This window comes from Monopterus albus, unplaced genomic scaffold (assembly GCF_001952655.1).
Source record: "Monopterus albus unplaced genomic scaffold, M_albus_1.0 scaffold76.1, whole genome shotgun sequence".
NCBI classification, from domain to species: domain Eukaryota; kingdom Metazoa; phylum Chordata; class Actinopteri; order Synbranchiformes; family Synbranchidae; genus Monopterus; species Monopterus albus.
The window spans coordinates 115,897-131,995 of record NW_018127956.1 but is presented as its reverse complement, the minus strand read 5'-3'; the positions used below and the strand labels follow the sequence as shown (position 1 = coordinate 131,995).

The window sequence follows — 16,099 nt, the reverse complement described above, 5'->3', positions numbered from 1 at the left end:
CTGTGAATAGGGAGCAGGTGGACAGTATACAATAACAAATAGAACTGACTTTTGAATTTTCCAGTTTGGATGTGAGAGACTCAGACTGAGACTTTCAAATGAGTTATAACTATGTTTAGGTCTAGGGTTGATTAATAAGCTTGAGTCAAAGATCGCTGCTACACCTCCACCTCGGCCTGTGTTTCGAGGGTTGTGACAGTTACTGTGACCTGGTGGGGTGGATTCATTTAGACTGACATGTTCTTCCTGTTGTAACCATGTTTCAGTAAGACACAATAAGTCAATGTGATGTTCACTTATCAAATCGTCCACTAACAGAGATTTAGATGAGAGAGAACTGATATTTACTAGACCACATTTGATTGTCCTATTACTTTCTACTACAAGAGGAGTAGTCTTAATTTTAATTAGGTTCTTATGAATAACTCCTCTGGAGCTGATTCTTGATTTATATAATTTAGGTGGGCGGGGGGCAGACACAGTCTCTATGGGGTACTGGGAGCGTTGGGTGGGTAGCAGCTGCAAGGAGACAGCAGAGAGGCATGTAAGACTGCGACCCTGTGTCCTGGACTCAACTCTGGGTTGTCATAATTTAGGTTGTAAAATAAACTCGTCCAGATTTCTAGATAAAAGAGCTGCACCACCCAAAGTGGGATGGATGCCATCTCTACTAATCAGACCAGGTTTTCCCCAAAATGTTTTCCAGTTGTCTATGAAGCCCATGTTATTTTCTGGGCACCACCTAGACAGCCAGCGGTTGAATGACGACATGCAGCTAAACATGTCATCACTGGTCACATTGGGTAGGTGTTCAGAGAAAAGTACGGAGTCCGACATTGTTTTGGTAACAGCATTGCCAGATAGACATCTGCTGTAGTGTCACCCTTTTAAGAGGAATTATTCATTGAACAGCACACAGTTGATCCTGCTAGTAGCTTATGCTTGTCTCAGGGCGGCTGTGGCTCAGGAGGTAGAGTGGGTCGTTTCCTAACTGGAGGATTAGCGGTTCGATTCCCGGCTTGCCCAGTCAACATGTCGAGGTGTCCTTGAGCAAGACACTGTACCCCCAGTTGCTCCCGGTGATGTCACCGGTGTGTGAGTTCTTGGGAGTGTGAATGGCTGAATAATGTGAAAGTGCTTTGAGTGTGCTGTAAAAGCATAGAAAGGCGCTATACAAGTATAAGACCATTTACCATACTTAATTCTATGTGACACTACGTGACTTATCATTTCACTGCCAATGTGTTGGTATGCACGTGCACCAGTGATGACTCAGTGCACTGCTCTGACAGCACAAACTACACAGATGGCAGTCAAAGGAAATGTGCACAATGGGCTTGAGAAAGGAAGCTGTAATTTAGAGAGAATGAGAGAAGCTGGGAGAAACAAAATGTGGAGGTTGGAGAACATTAAACGTGACTAATTCATTTAAAAGATAAAATATTACCCAGTCATTTCCTAGAGAGAGGTTATTCTGAAAAGTTCACCATATCTTTAATTTCATGGGCATTTTAAATTATAATAAAGCTATAAATTGACCCTGACTGCTATAAATGTATCAGAAATAATATCTTTGAATAAAAGTATGAGATGAAAAAACTTGTTTATAAAATAGTTATTGTGTGTCCCTTGTGTGAGTGAGAAATAATTTAATCAAGGCAGAAGTGACTCAAGGGAAAAGACACAGGAAGAATGGAGTGATAAAGAAAATCCTGGAGGAAAATTAAGGGTTATTTTGGGCTCAGAGGGCTTCCTGCAGGTGATGGAAATGAAAAAACAATTTCTAGAACAATTGCTCAGCAGAAAGTGCACTGGCAGAGAAGAAAGATGGAGGAGGATGTGAAGGAGGGGGCAGGAGTGAACATAGGAATCAATGTCACATAAGGTACAAGACACTTCAAGAATAGGTACAAAGTTGTGTTTAGATGCAGTTGTTAAAAGCTTATTTATGATAGATTCACAGTTCTTATAACAGAGGTTAAAAAGTGCCAACTTAACTGATTGATTGCAAGTGTAGGAGTTTCCATCATAATGACTACGTTATAGTCCCACCCCCTCAGACTATAAAGGACCAGAGGTGGAGAGGGATGACAGACTAGGACGTCCAACAACCAGCAAGGTCGATTCAGCATCCGCACCTCTGGACTGACGGTTTACTCAAAAAGCCGCAGCAAGTTTTTCATTTCATTTTCTTAGTGGTAAGTTTCATCATTTAGATTCCTCTGATGCATAATAGATATATGTGTTGACCTTTCTTGTCAAAGATGTTTATGTTTGTATGTCATTAAAGCTAAAGAACATTTGAATGAGTCTAATCAGGACAATATGTTTCCACAGCATCAACCATTGTTTTTTTTGCAACAGGCCAGGGTGGTATGGAGATAACTGTTCTGCTGCTGCTGACTGTACCTCTGAGCGCTGCCTCACCACTTAGACCAACTCACAGGTCAGTGAAAGATAAAAGTATCTAATGACGGAAGAGAAATACTGACAGCAGCCATAATGAATGTTAGGATAATTAAGGGGCCCTAGATAATTGTTTCTCTGTATCTTACATGAATCTTAACAGAGTTGTTTTGTTCATAAAATGCATTTTATTCAGTACCGCATTCTGTTGCATCCACAGGTCCATCGCAGACACTGTCCTCACGGGGGACGCTGTCCAGGCTGCAGGGGCAAAAACGACATTGGAGACACATGAGGTGCATGCTCCAGCACTGAAGATCACCCCGTTTCATTCAGAAGTTAAACATCTAGACCTGGATGCACTGAAACACAGGTGTGAAAGAGCATAAAAATTGAAAACATACTGTAAGCAGTTGTATTATTTCTCACATTGTAAAGAAGTAGACTGTAATGCAAGGTTATTGCAAGGCATTGTTGGTCAAAGTTTTTTTTAACGGTTTTGGGCAAATAAAATTGTTTACTTGACTTTGACTTATTATAGCTGTTAGTAAAATCAATATTGAAAAACTGACAATTATTTAATAAATGTTTCATTTAACATTTTGAGGCTCAAGTTTGACTTTCATCCTTTATTTTGCCCTTCATCACTGACAGCATGGCGGTGAAGTTACGTCCACGACGAACACCTCAGCATGGTTGCCACCTTGGGACATGCCAGATTCACAACTTGGCCAACACTTTATTCAACTTAAGCAAAACAAAAGGGAAGGATGGGTCAAAAAAGGCCAATGACCCACAGGGTTATGGCAGATAAGACGAAGAGGAATGACAGCAAGTAATGGACTAAGGAGGTGGAGACTTTTCGACATAGTCTTCATCTATTTCCAACCAAATATCTCTGTATGTGATTGAACTGACTGGTACTTAATATGGATATATGCTCTGTAAGGTCAGAATGGGGATATTTTAATAATGTGTAAAGTGCCAAATCATATATTTAAATGTATTGTACAATAAATATTTAATATAAATAGGTGTGTGGAGTTTATGCACACCTGCATTAACCTGCTTTGAGTAACAGACTTCTGCAGATTGCATACATGGGAGCTCACCATGGAGCATTAGCTTTCAAGTCTTTAAGAAGCCAAAGGGTCCCTGAAACATTGTCCTCTGACTAGAATTGCTTTATAAGTATTACACTTTGTCAGGAATCCATCCACGGGATAGTTTGGTCTTTTGTATTTCAAATGAGCACATCTTCTGATTGAAATTTAGGCAACCAAGACAGTTGAGTAGCAATTAGCAATGCACACAGTGATGTTAAAAATCATTCAGTGGGACTTAGTAGTGGAATTAATTCATTTTGCAATAGGACTGTAAAGAGCATCGATTCATGTTTTACCAGGTAGTGATGTAGTTTGCTCTGGTTGTTGTTTTGTGTTGTTTGTTAATACACCACAGAACGACAGTCGATACTATATTAACTAACACTCCGACTGAATGTTGCCTTGACAGATGTGTGTTCCTGCGTCCAATCAGGTGTGACGTCAGACAAGGATCGTACCATCAGGTTAAATGGGGAGGGGTGGTCTGACAGAACAGAGAGGAGCGCGGATTTAAGTGACATGAAAACGGAGCATTTGGTTGTATTTTAATAACACAGACAACACAAAGGCAGAAAGTAGAATTCGTAAATAAAACTAACATAGAGAAGGCTGTACTAACAAACCTCATGGGCATATCAGAACTGTTGTGCATTAATGACTTTATACCAAACATAATGTAAGACAGAATTTGTAAGGTTTAGTATAATTGTATAATTTGAGTGATATAGGTGCACACTCATGCCAATAATAGGTCAGAACATTGCTAACTTTGGCCGAATTATAAAAGCCAGAAGTAGTACTAAATGAAGATCCGTTTGGGAGCCTGAGCCTATTCCAGAGCTCAGCCAAATGACCCGGCTCTCTGAAAAAAGCCGGACACTAACCCAGGAATGAAATGTCTGTTTGGTAATGTACACTCCTATTTTGGAGGACGGCGTTTGCAACTCGTCCGCCAACTGTCAAACCACACCCTCACCTGTGTGATTCCAAGGAATGCCCTACACATACACTCCGCTCGGAAATAGCGTTTCTTTGTTTTTGGTGTATTTAATTTAGGACTCCATCAAATAATGGAGCATGGGCAGACAGAAACCCTGAAGTCTCCTTTGTCTTACTGAAATGTACAGCAGGGGAAAAGGCATGAAAGACACCGAAAGACGAAGAGAAGGAGCCGGCGGCGGGGAGAAAAGTCCTAAATCTGAAAAAGACTGGGTAGGCTTTTCATAAAACTATGTAGCCGCTGTTGTGATTCTAAGGTTTGATGGCAAAGTTGCGAAAATGTTAAGAGGGAGAAATTTACTAAGGGGAGATTTTCCTGAAAGTTGTAGCTGGAATTTATTCCCCGTGGACGTGTCGCGAGATGACGGCGGACAAACCTTTGCTTACTTCGGGAAGCGCTTTAAACTGTCGTGTAACTAATATTATACACACAATTTAGGGTCTGCTCTTGGAGAACCAAAGGTAATATGACGTTGTGTGTGTATACAGACTCGCATTTTGACCCAGCTATGACTCAGGCCAGCTGATTTCTGCTTGGTGACATATTTGTCAAACAAGCGGAAGTTAAACTAGCTTTGTTGCAGAAAACGTATGGGAAGTTTAACAACACATCCATGCACACACTAACAGAAACTAGCCCAGTCGGCCCCTGTGGCTGGCTTTGGATAAAAAAGCTTTCTGACAGCATAGTTCTACTTAAAGTTAGCTGTCTTATTTCAAAACAAAGACGAGCGCATGGTGGAAGGAGGATTCAAATTCTCTAATTAATTAAAACTACCAGCTCCACAGTGTAAAAGTACTCTGTTACAAGTAAAAGTCCTGTATAAAATCTTACTTAAGTGAGAGTACAAAAGCATCAATATACTTAAAGTACTCAAAGTAAAAGTAGACTATCTATTATGCAGAATGCCACGTTACACGTAAATTTTAGTGGACATAACATTTAATGTTGGTAAAGGTGGAGCTATTTTTTAACTATCATATCATAGGACTTCATTAACATGCTGCTGGGTAGTTTATGATTTTTCCACCAGGAATCAACAATCTTGTATGTTGTATTATTAATATGATTGTGAAAAATAACTAGTAACTAAAGAGAATAAATAGATGTAGTGCTGTGAAATGTAGTGAAATTAAAGTATGAAGTAGTAGAAAATAAAAATACTTAGTATAGAAACCTCTAGATTGTGCAGTATTTGCTTATTAAAGGTACTTAGTTACTTTCCACCACTGTGCATACTCATAATAAGCTAGGAGTGTGTACTTACTGAGATTAACGTAGGGTACAAGCCAATTAATATTAGCTGCAGTGATCACTCCATTAGTGGTAACAAACACAGCCACCATTAATACCAACCTCTAGAGGATAAAAGCAAGATAAAGTTAAAAGTTGGCATTGTTTTTACAGCATATTTTTAGCTACAGCCTTGGTGTATAACTAATAACATTTAAATGGTTGCATTCTGTTTAGCGTTGCCAGTTCTAGTGCTGTGATATTTAGTGATCGTAGGCTGAATGCTGAGGCTTTGTATAGCAAGCCATCAGGCTCAGCTGGTTAACATGCATGCAAAGTGTGTGTTAACATGTGCAACAAGAACATTCAGAGAGCACATGTACCTCCACCAAGGCACAACATTCGCTCACACAAATGGGTCCCTTGTGAAAAATGATATCCAGAACAATGCAAAACGCATCCTAAAATCCTGGATCTGGATCAGGGGCAAAGTTAATTTGACATCAGACATTTACAATTCCACATTTCAAAATACATTTTAGCAAAATATTTATGTATAGCCCAACTGTCTCTGCTGTTCTTAAAAAAACACAGATAAAGAGCAATAAAGAATTTGATTTTAGAAATATTTAGAGATGAACTAACGACTCCTTGAGAAGTTCAGGCTAATTGTATCAAGTAAACAGAGCCTGTGAGCAGAGGACGAGCGGGCGGATTATGGACGGAGCTCAGAGCGCCTTTTCTAAAAAGAGGAGAGAGCATCACCCTGTGTCCCGCTCCAATTTCCCTCCAGTACTGCTCACACCATAAGCCTGAAGCATGCCCAAGCCTGACCCAGAATGCATCTGTGTCTTGAACAGTCATCCAACACTTTTCAGTCAAAAATCTGCTGTTGCAAGCTCAATAATGGAGTTCCTAATGTACTTTAAAAAGGAAACTGAAAGGTCATACAGGTGTACTGTATATTTTTATTTAATTGGGCCCACTGATTTGTTGAATTATACATATAACATCTTGTGTTCTGTTCCTTGTTACAGACTGTAGGCCTAATGGTAATTTGAAATAAATCATTTGTGTTTGGGGAAAAAGTAGCTGTCGTTCTTTGGGATGTAAGACTAAGGTTTATGCTAAAAGTGAAAGGCATGCAGATTTTTTCCCTTTTTTGGAGTGTGTGGGTGCGATTTGAGTGGAGCGGGATGCAATCTGAGTTGAGCGCTGAGCGATAATGAGCACTGCTGCCTGGTGCAGCTTTGAGTGGGGGAGTGGAGTGGGCAAACAGCTCCATGAGCGAGGGGCAGAAAGACTCAACGCTCCGCTCCTCTCATATGCTCTGCAAGTCAATGCCAGTCTACTTCCACCAAGTCTAAGACATTGACCTCTTTAAACATTCATAAATCATAGGTTTCTGATCATTTATCATTATAAATGCACCTGACAACGATGATATCATCTATAAAGTGTACATGTAATACTGGCTTGATAAACTAAGCTGAGTCACAGAACAGAGTTTTCTAGACCCTGAAGCCACACGATTTCCAGAAATAAACAGCCTGTATATAAAATGTATGAACTTGTTTATTAACTTGCTGAAATTCTTTCCAGAGTTGGATCCCCAAGCTCTTCAAGAAAAGAGTCTGCACCACCTTTGTAGAGGATTCTTTCCGGTACTGTGAACTCTGTGGAGCACACTCCTTTGTGATAGTAATACCCCTCTAATGACTGTGGTGATGTATTGTATAAGATGGTCATGTTTCCATGTTGATGTATTATCCTCTCCCTTCTTGCAGTAATGGCATGTTCTGCCAGTGTGGGGGTGTGAGAACTGCCCATGGCACTGTGGCGCTCGGTGACTATTTCAGCACAGCGATTGTTAACCAATGGAACAGCACCCAGCATTCCTCTGAATACCCGACAGATGCCTTTGGAGAGCTGCAGTTTTCAGGAGCCAGCAAGAGGCAAAGCTATGTGGGTGCTTTTCTGTCAAACTGATAAATGTTCTCTGAATGGGTCATGTGTGTGCAGCATAGTGGCTAAAAACAGCTTCACCCTCTTTGGGTCTGACCCAAGGTTTGACCAGCTGACTGCTTCCTAAGGATCTCAGAGCCCCTTTGTGTTATGATTTAGCGTGTGTTTCATACAAAAATGGTGTTTGAATCAATCTCAAATGTTTAATTTTTTGTCTTTCACTGGGACCTCAGTTCCTGCGCTTGTCATCGGACACACCCCCATCTATGGTCTACACCCTCATGACAGGCACTTGGGGTCTACCTACGCCCAATCTGGTTGTTTCGGTGGTGGGCGGAGAAACCAGCACAAAGCTGAAGACCTGGGTACGGGAGGTCCTCAGGCAAGGGCTGGTGAAAGCCTCACAGAGCACAGGTAAACACATGAAAAGTAAACAGTGACTCAAAGTAACTAAATCACCACTTCAAACACTGCTATGAATGTGGGTCATGACTTTCAAGCCACCTGTATTGTCAAACCCATATATAGTATTTACACTATCTGGGTAATATCAGTTTGCTTGAGTTCACCATCATATCTTGTCATGATTGTCCAGATTTTTCTCATTTCACATATGAGAAAATTGTTTTTACTGATGTAACTACTTGAATTTGGGCACAGACGCTTGGCTAAAGCTGCGTTGGGTCCTTTGTGTCAGTTTGTTCAATTAGCACATATAGAATATCAAAGTGCTCGTTTCTAGTCCTGTTTTACACCCAACAAATGATTTTCAGCCTGAATTGATGCTCTTGTATAGCAGTATTTAATTATATTTACATTAGGTCCCTTGAGGTCTTTTCTGTGATTGTACCGTTTAAACCCGATACTTCTGTAATTTAGATTAGAACCTAAAGACTGACATACTTTTCAGTTTCCTGTCTTTTTGCTTGGGGTTTTCATAGACGGTCTGCATGACTTCAAATCCTCTCAGACTTTCTTAGAATACACAGAACCTACTCATGAGGGTTTTTAGCAGGAAAAATCCCGCTGTTACAAAACATAGTATCATTGCACTGCATGACTCTGTGGGGTGGTTTGGCACCACTGTGCCAAGTGTAGGTGGCACATCCTGGTACTGATCTCCCATCATCTGAAGTCACTTTAACTAGCTTTTCTCTGAGGCCACAGATCAAGCCGTGTCAGTTATTAGACACATCTGGTGCTCCTCTGTCAATTTGGCCCTTGAATATGTTTGGCTTTTGGCCACGTGACCATGTACTTGACCCACTTATGTGCATGTTTTTTTATTGGCTAACATGTATGAGCTTGTATGTGACTGGTTGTTTTTAAGGTTTTTATTTTAATATTTGTATTATTTATAGGGCTCTTGTTGTGTGCTTTTAACAGACCCTGACGGAGGCTTCATGCTGAAACATGTTGGTCTTTTTATTAAAGTTCCTCAAAACACTGTAAATGTTGCTGGTCTTTTTGTTTTGCAGTTTGTTTTTTCCTTGTCTGTGCACCTTGGCAGTGGGTGAAGCTGTGCCAGAACTTTCTGCTGCCACAGATCAAAGCAAAGATAATAAGACACATGCCAAACATTCAGGCGCTGCTGCTGCTTGGCCTGAGTACAAACAGTTGTTGGATAAGAAAAGCTTATGGTCGAGTAGTGAGAGAAATACAGTAGTAGTGTGCTTTACTGTGGTGTATATACACCAGTAGTTCCCCTTAAAGCAACTTTCAAACCACTGTATTTCCAGATAAGTATGCATCAATCTCTGCTCTGCTATTGTGGTTTCCATTCTTTTGGTTTCCTTCTGGTTTTGGTTTCTTTTCTTTCTAATGTGATTCGGTTCCATTTTGAACCATCTGTGAAACTTGCAAATATAGATGTCTGTCAAGAGATACTGTACTGTATGACTCTTGTTGAACTTCAGCTTTATAAAGACACACAACAGAACTGGCCATAAATCCTTAGGAGGAAATATTAAAGGCAAAGGGATGAAGGAAGGTTTATGCATTAAAATGTACTGACTCTTCTCTGGTTGTGTAAGTTGGTGAAATGTAACATAGTGATTTACTTATGACTGTAGAGGTTGTTATGACATGCCATTATTCAGTCATAAAAAAATTCCAGCTATTAACAGGACAAAAAAATGTTATTTCTCCATCCTAAGAAGCAAATCCACAACCAAACAGCATCTCTTTTTGTCTTAAATTTCCCACCCAGGAGCGTGGATCCTCACATCAGGCCTACGAGAAGGTGTAGGGAGATGTGTTGGAAAGGCAGTGAGGGATCATGCTACTGCAGCCTCGTCAGTCTCCCTGAATAAAGTAGTGGCACTGGGCATTACTCCCTGGGGCCTGGTGCACAACCGACAGCAGCTGGTTAACCCCCAGGTTGTACAAGCTCTTACATATTTACAATTTTCTTGACCCTCTAAAATGTATCATGATCACGTCTTGTATATCAGGCTCACTGATTGGGTACATGGGAATGGGTAATATATTTGCAAAAATTTCTGAATAGGTTTTCAACTTTGTGGATTGATGGGTTTTATAGACAGTTACATCTATTTTAAAATGAAATTGAGATTACAAAGTGTGCAAATATTTAACAAGTGTGAATACTGTCAGAAGCAACTGTTTTTTTCACCTTCACAATCTGGAGTCCCAGTTTGAAACACTATCAACCAAACTGAGGCCTCCAGTGCACTGTTGCTTCTTACCTTTAGTGGAAGAAACCCTTCAGTAACCTGTTTTGGATCCTTTTACAGGGCAGCCTACCTGCTAAGTACAATGTTCACAACACGTCCCAGGACTACTGCTGCCTGGACAACAACTATCAGGCCTTCCTGCTGGTGGACAATGGGACTGTAGGACGCAGAGGAGGAGAAACGGGGTTTAGGGCCAAACTGGAGGACTACATCTCCCATCAGCGCACAGGAATCTGGGGTGAGAGATGGCAGAATAACACTAGGTTACACTGTTATATAGAGAATCATGTTATGAGAAGACATTGCTTGCTTGGACAGAGCTGAGGTATGATACCGGTGACTGAAAGACATAGGGGGAAATAGTAGTTCCTTCACTGGTTTTGATGGTACAACTGGATATGGGAAACCAGTATACATGCATGAAGAGTGTTAACATAATCTGGGCTAATCTTACATTCACCTAAAGACAGCTCAAGATTGTACCTAACTTAAATAGCAGATCTTCAACTTCTTTTCTGTTACAACATAAACAGTTTTACAACCATGAGCTTGTTGTTTTACATTCAACTCTGATTTCACTCTTGTGGTGATCCTTTAATATTATCCTTTGGTGTCTGCTGAATGAATACCATTGCATGCTACTGCAGGAATTTGACACACTGCTCTTAAACATGTAAAATCAAGCAGAGATTTATGTAACAAAAAAAAAAAACTGGAAAGAAATTTAACTGGCTCCTCTTTCTTCCCCTCTCAGCTCTTGCATTAGAAGAAATATGCAGGATTAATTGTTTGAAGTTTGCAAACATGATCATGATGTCACTGTAAGCAACTAATTTACCAATGCACTCTAGAAATGTGTAAAAATGTTTGTACTTTTTTAGGCAGCGGCAGCATTGACATCCCTGTCCTTTGTATGTTGATATCAGGGGAAGCAAACATGCTGGAGGTACAGTCACTGCTTTTTACATTCAAAGAAATATTTGGTTAGTTTTAATAACAATCTATTTTTATACCTTTGCATTCCATAAAGAAATCTCTTTTCTCTTATGTCAGAGAGTTGATCTTTCTCTGAAAAACTCCATACCCTGGCTGGTACTGGCTGGCTCAGGGGGCTTGGCTGACTTCTTGAGTGACATTTTGGAGAAGTTTTTGTCGGCCTCAGTGGTCCATTCTTCCAGTGAGGTTGATGGTGAGGCGGGTCCCTGTGTGGATCTGAAAGAGAGAGTGGCAGAACGGGTTAAGAAGTACTTTCCTTCTGAAGCGGAGACTGACAAACTAGTTGAACAGGTAAGAGCTGTCAATGGAGACGCATCATTTGGATTTTGACGTTCATTGTCAAAGTGGAAGGCCTGTGGGCATTGTTTTACCATGTATATTTAGTGTCCAGTGTGTTTTGTTGAGGATGTATACAGTAGACTTCTTCAGATTTATTGAACAACAACCTTGTCACTGGAAATTATTTAATGCTACATTTCAAATGTAGTCATCACTAAATTCATGGAAATCCAATTTTTTTGTTATGCAGCAACAGTAAGACTGTAGTTGAGTGGTTTTGATAAGTTGCAATTATAATTTTGTGAGAAACACGGGCTTGTGCTTCACTAAGGATCTTGGCCGTTCTCGGTCTCAGTCTGTCATTCAGCATAGAAACCGGCTTCCTCCTCACAGTGGTCGTGATTGAGTTTGTCGCTTTTTTAGTTTATGGTAGCTGAAAATAAGAAGCACTTAATGAAATCATGGATTTGACAGTATACAGTGGTGTGAAAAAGTGTTTGCCCCCTTACTGATTTCTTATCTTTTTGCATGTTTGTCACACTGTAATGTTTCAGATCGTCAAACAAATTTATATATTAGTCAAAGATAACACAAGTAAACACATCATGCAGTCTTAATAATAAAAACCTTCATTTAAAAACTGCATGATGTGTTTACTTGTGTTATCTTTGACTAATATATAAATTTGTTTGACGATCTGAAACATTACAGTGTGACAAACATGCAAAAAGATAAGAAATCGGTAAGGGGGCAAACACTTTTTCACACCACTGTATTTTGCCACCAAATCATTTTACATCACTTTCCTTTTTAAAATCAGTTTATTAGTATGAACAAATCTGTGGTCATTTATTCTAAATTTAATTGATTTCTGTCTCTTTATTGTGGGTCTCCAGGCTCTGAGCATCTGCCAGAACAGAGACTTGATTACAGTCTACCATGGAGAGCAGGAGAGCCCAAATGATTTTGACACAGTCCTGCTCAAAACACTGGTGGGAGGTACACACAATTAATCAATGTTTATGAATTTTGCAAATATTTTAGGTGACAACATGTCTTTATTTTAGTCTTTGTGGTGTAACTCTGTGTTTTTCAGCTAGTAAACAGCACGTGGCAGCTGATGCTAGCCCTTATAGTGAAGAGCTGAAGCTAGCAGTTGCATGGAATAGGGTTGACATCGCTAAGAGTGAACTCTTCAATGGAGACATTCACTGGAAGGTGAAAGGGGAAAGTTATCACATCAGATGTTACAGTCAGAGAAATACTACCAGGCTAGATGCATTGCAGTATGTGTAGTGCATTGTACCATTTTGGACAATTAAAACACACTAATCCTGCTGTGCAGTGGCATTGTTTATATAAGTTTTGTCTTTGGAGTGAAACCTGCTTAACAAATGATCTTGACCCAATCCCATAGTATGAAGAATTGGAAGACTCTATGACTGATGCCCTAATCAATGACAAGCCTCAGTTTGTGCGTCTTTTCACTGAGAATGGCTTCAGCATCCTGGACTACCTGACTTATGACAGGCTGGAAAATCTCTACTGCTCAGTAGCCGAGGGGACGCTTCTCTACCAACTGCTACGGCGCTGCCTAGGAGAACGGCTAAGAATTACAGCACCTGCGCCTACACTGTCTGTCCAGAAGGACTCACCTTCCAAAGTTGGAGCAGAGAACATACAGAGCGGGCCAGCGACGGAGATCAGCCTCTTTGAGGTGTCTTTATTTTTGAATAAGACATCTATGCCTTGGCCTGTTTTTTTTTTTTTTATGTCAACTCAGAAATGATGTGGAACAAAAACTGTATTTACCTTTAATCCTGTTTTTATTTCTTGACCCCCTTTTTACCCAGGTGTCAGGGGTCCTGGAGCTGTTGATGAGTGATGTCTGCCAGCCATTCTACTATGATGTGTTGGGCTTAGACAAGTTTCCATCCAAGAGGAGTGCTCTTAGGGTACTCCAAACCTCTGAATATGTTGACATAATAAAATGGCCCCAATGTATCTCAAAGCTAATAAACCATTGTTGTCTGATATTCCTTCTCTTTAATTTTTTCATTCATCCCAGCAAGCCAGTAAGCTACTGCGTGGAGACCGCTCTTACCGGAAGGAGCCCTGCCTCTTCCCCTGGCACTCACTCTTCATCTGGGCAGTGCTGCAGAACCGCAGTGAGATGGCCACTTTCTTCTGGGAGATGGTAAAACCTCTGGCACTTACAGAAAGCAAGAATATGCTCTGATGTTCAAACTGTTTAAAAAGAGCACATAACTGAATCAGGATAACTTGACAGGGGGACAAAATGTTTGACAGTGACTATTAATATAATTGCAAAAACTATAGATTTTTAGTACCTGTGAAAAAGAAGTTCTCTGACATCCCTCTGTGTCTTCCAGGCAGGTGAGTCGGTGCTGAGTGCTCTGAGTGGCTGTAAGATCCTGAGAGAGCTGTCTAAGCTGGAGATAGAAACGGAGACCAAACTGTCAATGAAAGAGCTGGCCCAGAAGTTTGAGAGCCTGGCACATGGTGAGACACTGAATACATCATCCACTAATGTTTATTTAAACAACAACTGATTAAAGAAGGGTGTCTAAGTGATGATTAGATATTAAATATCACAGTGTTCTACTCAGTTTAAGTTGGCCACTCTTTATTAGTAAATTATGTGACACATGAGTTATTTAGCAGTTTAGTCTTTATGTTGCTAATGGTAATAAGTAGATATTTAAATTCTGCCTCAAATGAAGCATTGCATGCATGACCATTGTATGATAGTTGATTTTCAGAATTGCTTTTCTTTTGCGTTATTGTTTCCTCGTAGTCACTTTCATTTTTATTTTCTAAGTGGCAGCCATGTAACCAGACCTTTTCTGCACACCTTTTCCTCCTCTTAGACATCTTCAGCTCTTGTTATCGGAACAATGAGAGTCGCTCTTTCACGCTGCTGATTAGGAAATCTCCAGTTTGGAGCGGTACCACCTGCCTCCAGATGGGAGTGGGTGCTGATGCACGTCTCTTCTTCAGCCATGATGGCGTACAGGTGTGTCAGTGTTTACACACCAGTGTGATATGGTATCAAAGACGACAATGGATCTAAGTCTTTGACTATATTGTGCCAGTTTAACCAGTTCCATTTATGTTTACTTTGCGTTTATGTTTACAAGTACATGTGGGTTAAACCTGATTCTCTTTGTATTGCGGTAAGGGCCATACAAAGTAACATTCATTACTTTCAAATTCCACTCTGCCATAACTTGTAAAGAGAAACTGAAATCATCTCATTTGTTTGCTTTTCATTTACAAGCTGTTACTTCTCCTCCAGTCTCTGTTGTCCCAGATCTGGTGGGGTGACATGAAGAAGAACACAGAGGTGTGGAGGCTCCTGCTCACCTTCTTCTGCCCCATCCTTTGCTACACCAACTTTATTTCCTTCAGGTAAAGACCACATACTTGAAATTCAATTACTTTTTGACAAACCTTTTTTTTTTGACTCTTTCTTACTTTTTAGCATTCAGAAGATTTCAGAACTGGTGTTGATTTGATTTTCCACACACTTTGCTTTGTGTTTGTATAGTGATATCTCTGGTGTATGTGTATATCAAATTTAATGTTGTATTGTAACACACTCCACCTCACAGGAGTCACACAGACCAGCAGCAAGAGGAGGTGGAGGAGAGGCCTAACGAGGACGGGTTGGGCCAAGATGACAACGCCTATGGCACCACCATCTTCTCTTTCTCGGACATCAAGCACATGTAATACTCCTACGTACACTACTCAGTAGTATTCTGTAAAGCCTTATTTCTGCTGAGCTGTGAGGTTGTTTATTTCTTTGTTTAAAAAAAAAAAAAAAAACAGGGGAAAGGCTGCCAGACAGTTAAAAATGAAGACAGAAAACTAGAGAACTGTCTCTCACAATCCTAATGCAATAATATCTTAAGACTAAAATTGAGCAACACAGCTAGGCATATAAAGTTGAACTCCATGCCCTATTGTATAATATAACAAATCCAAATCTTTATGTGGATGATTTGTACCAGGAAAGGTCCCCATGTCCTCTCTTATTTGTTAAGTGTGGTGGAGTTGTGATGGCCGAGTTTTTCCATTTGTGTAACAGACATGTCCTTTAGCCAATGTTCAAAACTGGGTGGAGTGGTGGACCTCCAGGTCAAGAGAGTGAGTTTCTTAGCAGCCACCATTCCAAGATGCAGGGCATTCTGTAAATCAGGCGACAGTTCAGAAGTCTCTGCAGAGCATCCAAAAATTAGCAGGCTGTGATTAGGCTTAATGTCACTGGAATAAGATTTAGAGAGCCAGTTGAAGATTGCAGTCCAAAAGATGCTCGGTGTCGGGCAGAACCAAAGAAGATATGCCAGTGACCCTTTGGCAGAGCGACACCTTTCACACTGGGGGATACTGAT

The 16,099-nt window shown here is 40.4% G+C and overlaps 2 protein-coding genes across 2 annotated transcripts in view; one reads left to right on the top strand and one right to left on the bottom strand.

The window, feature by feature from the left end:
* The window catches only part of LOC109963624 (synembryn-A-like), a 13,419-nt gene extending 10,764 nt beyond the window's left edge, over positions 1-2,655 (bottom strand). The window contains exon 1 of the mRNA XM_020606306.1: positions 2,606-2,655. The gene's annotated coding sequence lies outside the window, so the exon portion shown is untranslated. The remainder of the gene's footprint in view (positions 1-2,605) is intronic.
* A 1,748-nt stretch (positions 2,656-4,403) lies between these two features.
* LOC109963622 (transient receptor potential cation channel subfamily M member 4-like) overlaps positions 4,404-16,099 on the top strand; it is a 25,877-nt gene continuing 14,181 nt past the window's right edge. The window contains exons 1-17 of the mRNA XM_020606303.1: positions 4,404-4,724; positions 7,348-7,409; positions 7,533-7,710; positions 7,944-8,124; positions 9,920-10,089; positions 10,467-10,644; positions 11,288-11,352; positions 11,460-11,693; positions 12,578-12,680; positions 12,778-12,899; positions 13,099-13,398; positions 13,535-13,636; positions 13,750-13,878; positions 14,075-14,204; positions 14,573-14,718; positions 15,001-15,113; positions 15,317-15,433. Of these exons, the coding sequence (XP_020461959.1) occupies positions 4,632-4,724; positions 7,348-7,409; positions 7,533-7,710; positions 7,944-8,124; positions 9,920-10,089; positions 10,467-10,644; positions 11,288-11,352; positions 11,460-11,693; positions 12,578-12,680; positions 12,778-12,899; positions 13,099-13,398; positions 13,535-13,636; positions 13,750-13,878; positions 14,075-14,204; positions 14,573-14,718; positions 15,001-15,113; positions 15,317-15,433 (2,423 nt within the window). The 5' untranslated portion in view covers positions 4,404-4,631. The remainder of the gene's footprint in view (positions 4,725-7,347; positions 7,410-7,532; positions 7,711-7,943; positions 8,125-9,919; positions 10,090-10,466; positions 10,645-11,287; positions 11,353-11,459; positions 11,694-12,577; positions 12,681-12,777; positions 12,900-13,098; positions 13,399-13,534; positions 13,637-13,749; positions 13,879-14,074; positions 14,205-14,572; positions 14,719-15,000; positions 15,114-15,316; positions 15,434-16,099) is intronic.